The 7,500-nt window shown below is 40.9% G+C and overlaps 1 protein-coding gene and 1 long non-coding RNA gene across 2 annotated transcripts in view; one reads left to right on the forward strand and one right to left on the reverse strand.

Moving 5' to 3' along the window:
- Window positions 1-6,043, reverse strand: part of LOC138023546 (uncharacterized) — an 85,757-nt gene extending 79,714 nt beyond the window's left edge. The window contains exon 1 of the long non-coding RNA XR_011126709.1: window positions 5,917-6,043. This is a non-coding gene — a long non-coding RNA (uncharacterized lncRNA). The remainder of the gene's footprint in view (window positions 1-5,916) is intronic.
- On the forward strand, window positions 12-3,022 carry LOC138023541 (E3 ubiquitin-protein ligase TRIM71-like). The gene has a single exon (XM_068870545.1). It carries the CDS (start codon window positions 12-14, stop codon window positions 2,193-2,195), a length of 2,184 nt encoding a protein of 727 aa, XP_068726646.1. The 3' UTR covers window positions 2,196-3,022.
- Window positions 6,044-7,500: the final 1,457 nt, after the last annotated feature.

A 7,500-nucleotide genomic window follows, 5' to 3' on the forward strand; every position in this document is an offset into this window, starting at 1 on the left:
TTGGCTTCATCATGGATGTTCAACAGCTTTTCAAGAATCTTAAAAAGGAAGCAGAATGCCCATTGTGCATAGAGACTGTCACAAATCCCAAGACATTACCATGTCTCCACTCATTCTGCCTGAAGTGTCTCGACAGACATGCAAACTTCGCAAGGAGACAGCTAAAAGCGACAATCAAATGTCCGGTTTGCCAGACTTCATTCCAAATTCCCGAAACAGACACCTTCGAGAATTTGCCGTCATCGTTTCATCTCAACCGATTGGTTGATGTTCTGGCTCTAGAAGATGGCAGCGTACAGTCTCAAAGATGCAACAGTTGTGACGAGAACAATACGACAACATGTTACTGTTTCGTGTGCCAGGATTTTCTGTGCGCATCTTGTTTTGAAGCTCACCAACGCTTGAAGGCGACAAGGGGTCATCGCAATGTTTTGATGGACAAACTGCAAGCGCAAGATGTGCAAGAGTTGATCCACAGACCCGTGATGTGTTCACAGCAATATCATGAAGATCAACCCCTCGAATTTTACTGCGAAGACTGTAAAGTTCTGATTTGCCACAAATGTACTGTAGTGAGTCATGATCGACACTCTAAGACAGACACTCAGAAAGCTGCACAAGAACAAAAGATGCAAATGGCCGACGCTGTGGCCAAAGTGAAAGCGGAAATTGTCAGATATGAGAGTGAAATTAAGAAACAAACTGACCTAAGAAACAAAAACAAAATTGAAATTTTGAACGAGGAAAAGAAAATGACAGACACTGTGGAAAAATTGATTCGTGATTTGCGAGAACACGAGAGGAAAATGAAGGACAAGTTTCGTGAAATTTATGAAGCGGAACAAAAACATCACGCAACGCGACTGGAAAACTTCGAGCTGGTTGCCACCCAGCTGAAAAGCTGCTTCGAACGCTGCCAGGGTATCTTAGAAAGAAACTTCAGCGTCGAAATTCTACAAACAAATCACGCCATCCTCAGACGTTGTAATGAACTGTTAAATGTAAGAAAACCCGATCTTTACATGTCGCCACATGTACATTACTTGGTGGAAAAGAAATTGGATCTTATGGATCGAGTTGTTGTGACCAAGACTGATCCCTCAAAGTGCTTAGCTGAAGGTCAAGACAGCATGGACGTAAAAGAAAGGAAGGAGACATATTTTGTCATTGTTACAAAGGATTCAGAAGGATTTCAATGTTATCAACAAGATGATAAAGTCAAAGTCGACATATTGACTCCAGAAGGTGATCAAGTAAAAACAGACATTAAAGACACCATAGACGGCAAATACACAGTGACATATACACCACAAGGTGCCGGACAACACAGAGTGGAGATCCGTGTGAATGGAGAGCTGCTGACTGGTAGTCCCTGGATTGTGCAGGTTCATCAACATGAATATCAATTTGCCTTTCAGTTTGGTTCAAAAGGGAAGGGACGAGGAGAATTTGATGGCGTTTACGATATTGATGTGAGTGACAAAACGGGAACGATTGCTGTTGCAGAAGTGCGGAATAAAAGAATTCAACTGTTTAGCTCAGAAGGAAAGTTTCGAAGTGAGCTAAAAATTGATGGTGAACCTTGGTCTTTGGCATTTACAGACTCTGGCGACCTGCTGACTTTAGTTCCGAGAAGCGGCAATAAGCTTCGTGTGTTCAGTGAGGAGGGGCACTTCATCAAACACATCAATGATAAACATCTTGATGAACCATGTCGCCTTTCCATTGCGAGTGATGGTCGTATAATCATAGCTGACTGGTCGGACAAGAAAATCAAGGTCCTCTCCCCTGATGGGAATGACTTGCTCCAATCCTTCAGTGCCCCTGATTGTGATAAAAACCTATTCTATGCTATTTATCACCAGAACAAATTCTTTGTTTCTTATTACCTTGCTAATTGTGTCAAGGTATTTGACAAAACAGGAGTGTATTTACATGACATCGGCTGTAAGGGGTCCAATGATGGCCAGTTTGATGGTCCTTGTGGACTCGTTATTGACAAGTACAACCGACTCATTGTGTGTGATTCACGTAACCACAGACTGCAACTCTTTACTCTGAGCGGCAAGTTTTTGAGTAAAATTGATGGACAGTATTTCAAAAATGGCTTTCTGCCTTCTTACGTTGCTATAAACAGTGATGGCAGTCTCATAATAGACGACTTCTTCAACAGCCGCATTTCTGTTTTCCATTAAGATGTGATATGTTTTTGCTTTATTATGATAAGGTTAACGTTTTCCAATCAGCAAGCCGAGAATTAAGTAATGAATAATGAAAGTGCATTGCATGAGCTCTAATAAGGTCTGAGAAAAGAAGCTTTGAAAAATTCCATATTTTACAAAGAATATATGTTATCAGTAACGCCTTTGTTACCCAAGAATTTATCAGTTCTTGATGGCTAATAACTGGTTCTTTATCAAAGCTAAAAGGCTGAAAATTGGAGGTTTAACTAAAGTTTAACAAGTTCTTTTAGCATTTGAAGTCAATTTTTAAATAACATGATTGATGCCATATGTGCAAACTTGTATGTTAATGAAACAAAATGTAAAGAAAGCCAAGATTCCCTTATACCTTTCTAATGAAAAGAGCTACGCACTAGAATCTGCAACTTCCCTGGTGGAAAGCAAGAGATAAACGGGGAAAACTCTACTGGAAAAAAAAAATTAGTTTCAAATGGATAATTTTGGAGGCATTTTGTTTTGTTATCTTTTCTGTGAATTAAGTGTTTGCTTATAATTTGTTCTCAGTGTTTTAAAGGTAGCTATTGTAAGCAGTAATCAACCACGTTCCGAGGGCGCTTCTCCCTCCAAGTAATTGGGAAAAGCCCTTGGAACAAAGTTGTGCAGTGATGTGTTAAGCTGGTTACACCTTTCGCCAATTAAGGACAAGCACTTTTCTGTCGAGATTAGATTTAAAAAGGAAAATTTGAATTGACGTAGAATTTGTTTTCATTTTAACATGGCTTATCAGTCGTGCAGAAGTCTACTTGAATTTCATAAATAAACTCTTTAATCAACTTTGACTGATCACAATCTTCTCTTATCTAACGCTGTACAAGACTTAAGCCTGGTTTTCACTAGCGACGCAAGCGCAACCGCCAGCATAACAGCGCTTATTTCACCGTCAAAACCAGGTTGAGACAAGCATAAGCACAAACACAAGGATCAAAATTTCCTTTTCCTTGTGCTTGCGCAGTTATGCTTGCGTTGGCGTTCGCTTGCGTTGTGTGAAAACGAAAACATAAACAGCGTAAGCACAAGGAAATTTGCCAATTAAAGCACTCGTTCTAGATTCCTCTTGGATCTGAGCATTTGAACAAAATGGCGGATTGTGCTTGTGCTTGCGCTTGTACCTGCGTCCCTAGGGAAAAGCAGTCTTTATCGTCCACGGTTTCTGCATAAGTTTTAAAAAACCTCAACTTGCTTTGTTTTTTAGCTTCAATTTGACGCTTTCACTTTCAGTGTTCAATTCAAAGTGTTCTTAGTGGTCTTTATTTTAAAATCAATTTTCATTTTAAATGTACAGCCAACATCTCACCATCAAAAGAATATTCCATTTTCGGGTTTTTGTTTACCTTCGTTTTATGAGAAAAAAGAGACGAATTGTAGCTCTGAAGTAAAAAGCTCCGTTCTCAGTGCCGCTTAGGCCATTAATTTGTTTGAGTTGGCTGGTGTTGGTGGTCATTTGATATTTAGCAGAATGATACAAACGGGAAGTAACTTTTTAACATTGCAGGGATATTGGAACTGTGCTGGGTCACTATCGGAGCAATATAGGGCCGATACTTGAGCCACACTTGAGCAATACAAAATCAATATTGGAGCATCAATAGATCTTAATTGGATAAATACAGGACTTGCTACGATTCATTACTTGTCTTATCTAGAACATCAGCGTTTTTAGTTTAAAAGGTTCTACCAAACATGAAAGTGAAAAAGAACAGCTGAAATGTAAGGGCGGTGACTTCAATTCGACGAGACACGTTTGCCTTAAGGCCATGTTACACGAGGCAATTTTTCTTGCAACTCGCAACGCAACGATGACGAATAAAAAACTTCAAGTTGCAGAGGGTATGTTACACGTTGGCAACTTCTTTCGCAACTTGCAACGCGTACAATAACAAACAAGATGGCGGACGCGCTAAGAAGCCGAAAGATGAGCTCTGATTGGCCCATTCTGACAAAATTGCGCTGTGAGTTGCAGAGGGGATGTCACACGCAAGCAACTTGTTTCGCAACGTTGCGAAAAGTAGAGGGTCGTTCGACTTTTCTCGCAACTCGCAACGCAACAATTGCAGTTGCAAAATGGAGTGTTACACGTGAATTTTTTCTCGCAACTTGCAACGCAACGTTTGTTGCGATGCGAGTTGCAAGAAAAATTGCCTCGTGTAACATGGCCTTTATTGTTTACTTATTTATTTTGTTTGAATTGCCTTGTTTTTCACTGCTTAGAGAATCCCCGCTATTACTACAGAATAAATGTAGACCCGAAGAAATAACGTTTGAAATATCTGTTCGATTTTTTTTTTTTGCAAAGAGTTTGTTTGTATCAGGAAAAATGAATGTTAGGATCGCCTATCTTTGCTTTCAAATTTCCTTTCTCTATTTTTTCAGTACGCTAAAAACTGCTAGTACTTAATACTTTTAGGAGCCTTCGCCCACATTGTACGACGTAAACAAGACTGAATAATCGCAAAAGTCTTAAGGCCCGTGCAAACGCTCGCAACAACACGCAACATTGTTGCGGCCAACAATGTTGTTTCTTGTTGCGAGATGTTAGCCGATGTGTGCAAACGCTCGCAACAAGTCACAACATGTTGGGTCTTTAGATGAGAATACAAAGGACTCTGGGACGTTTTCCATCTCCGACGCCATGTTGATTTCTTGTTCGCATGTATTTGTGGGGATACGTGGCATGTAGTGCGCGTGCGCCGGCGCAACATTGTTGGATGTGCTGTGCAAACGAACGCAACATTGTTGAACCATGCTTCGATGACCGCGAAACAATAGAAATGTTGGACTTGTTGCCTCTGAAGTTTGACCAGTTTCAAACTTCATCCAACAACTTCCAACAAGTCGCAACAACACACAACATGGTGTGCAAAGGCTAGCAACATGTTGGGCCCAACAATGTTGCGAGCGTTTGCACGGGCCTTTACGATAGTACCGTTATTTCGTCAACGTGGCCGTCACAGATATAAAAGTCCCTTTTCACTCTGATACTTGACAGAAGGGATACCCCACACAAACATTTGTTGCTTTCATAGAGCTACGTATTTTCAAGGCTTTTGATTGTCTCTGATAGAGCGATATGTGAATAGACATTTTAAAGCTAAAATACGCTATATCATTGTTTCTTTTAAATCTTGAAAATTTATTTTAAGGTTATCACCCTTCTAATGAAATTTGAGATTGTGGCCTTTTTGTGATAAGCAGCCAGACACACTTTGGAAACTTCGAGATAAAAAAAGGATAAAAAAGGGCAAGTCCATGTATCATGCAACATGTATTGACTACTAACCGAGCGCGATGGTCGCACTGGGGAATATTGGCCCAAGGTCGTGGCAGTAGGGACCGAGCGCGGAAACACGACCGAGGTTGGTAAGTTGTTCATTATATGGCATCGTTTCTTTGAGGGAGCGGACCCCTTCTCCGCTTGGTAAATGTTCGTCTTCCATCAGCTAACTTTGAAAGGTAAACTTTTCCGTGTAAAACTAAATTTCGCTTGCTATAATTGTACTGTTGTGATGAAAAATAAAGTCCGCTTTCTAAAAACATTTTGTGTTTCACTCAACTTGAATTTCCAGGGAGAGAAAAAAAATACGGAAACGCGCCGTTTCCACGGCAATGAGCAAAAGAGTGTTGCTAATCAGAGTGAGAATTGCTTGCCATATAATAAAGTGCAGTTAATAAATACCTGGGTCTTTTGGGAGCAGCCATCCATTTCTGGAACTTGTGTAGTGAGAAGCAGTATTGGTGCTATTGCGCACAGTGCAGAGTCGAGTAGCACTAATAGGCTGCCATGGACTTCACCAGGGTCCTCAAGGGAGAAAGGCACAAACAGTAAATGATAAAACGCGGGAAAATCACAAAACATTTCGGTATCAATGGCTTAAGGCTCCATCGTCGTCATCGTCTGCGAAGCCGAATGGTTAGGGTGCTGGACTTGAGACATCCGGAGGTCCCGGGTTCAGGAGCCCGTTTCTCGAAAGTCCCGAAACTTTACGGGCCATTTTTGGGTGTCACAATTCCCTTTGTATCTCAAGAACGGAGAGGATTTAAGTCGTCAAACTTGACAGTCAGTTTGCATTTTGTTGCTTTGAAAACGTGTTAAAAGATCGACCTTCCAAAATAAGCGGTTGGCAATTTCTCAACTGGTTTTTCGGGCCCGAAAAGTTTCCGGGACTTTCGAGAAACGGGCCTCAGGTCCCGTTCAGGCGACCAGCTGGAGTTGCTGTGAGTGTTCACCGGCTCAACTCCAACTGGTTTGCCTCCCACCAGCTGGGATTCTTAACTCTGTCCTGTTCATTTTTTATAAAATAATCAGGATAGTACGCGCAGTCTCATTGGTCAATACCTGTGTTTAGATGGGAGTATATAAACGTGGCTGTGACATCCCACAAATTTTGATTGGTTGATGTTCGGGTGTTACGAGACGCTCGTCGCGGTTTTTATCGGCTGGTAGGAAAAATGAACAAGGAAGTAAAAGAAAGAAAGGAAGGAGACATATTTCGTCATTGTTATAAAAGATTCAGAAGGATTTCAATGTTATCAACAAGATGATAACATCAAAGTCGACATATTGACTCCAGAAGGTGATCAACTAAAAACAGACATTAAAGACACCAAAGACGGGAAACACACAGTGACATACACACCACAGTGTGAAGGGCAACATAGAGTATCGCTTCTTGTAAATGGACAGCCGCTGGGTGGTAATTCTTGGATTGTTCCGGTCCATCAGCATCAATATCAATTTGCTTTTTCCGTTTTTTTTGATATTGAAGTAAGGCAGAAAACGGGAACGATTGCTATTGTAGAATAATGGAATCAAAGAATTCAACTGTTTAGCTTAGAAGGAAAGTTTCAAAGTGAGATAAAAATTGATGGTGCACCTTTTTCTGTGGCATTTACAGACTCTGGTGACCCGCTGACTTTCGTTCCGGAAAGCGACAATAAGCTTCGTGTGTTCAGTGAGGAGGGTCACTTCATAAAACTCATCAACGATAAACATATTAATCAACCCTTTCTCCTTTCCATTGCGGGTGATAGTCGTATGATCATAACTGACTCTGGGGACAAGAAAATCAAGGTCCTCTCCCCTGACGGGAATGACTTGCTCCAGTCCTTCAGTGCCCCAGACTGTGATGAATTCGCATTCTGCGCTATTTATCACCAGGAGAAATTCTTTGTTTTTTATGAATCTGCTAATGGTGTCAAGGTATTTGACAAAACTGGAGCGTATTTACATTTGTTATTTCGACTTTACCACTGTAATTCA

This window comes from Montipora capricornis, chromosome 11, assembly GCF_036669925.1.
Source record: "Montipora capricornis isolate CH-2021 chromosome 11, ASM3666992v2, whole genome shotgun sequence".
Lineage (NCBI taxonomy): Eukaryota > Metazoa > Cnidaria > Anthozoa > Scleractinia > Acroporidae > Montipora > Montipora capricornis.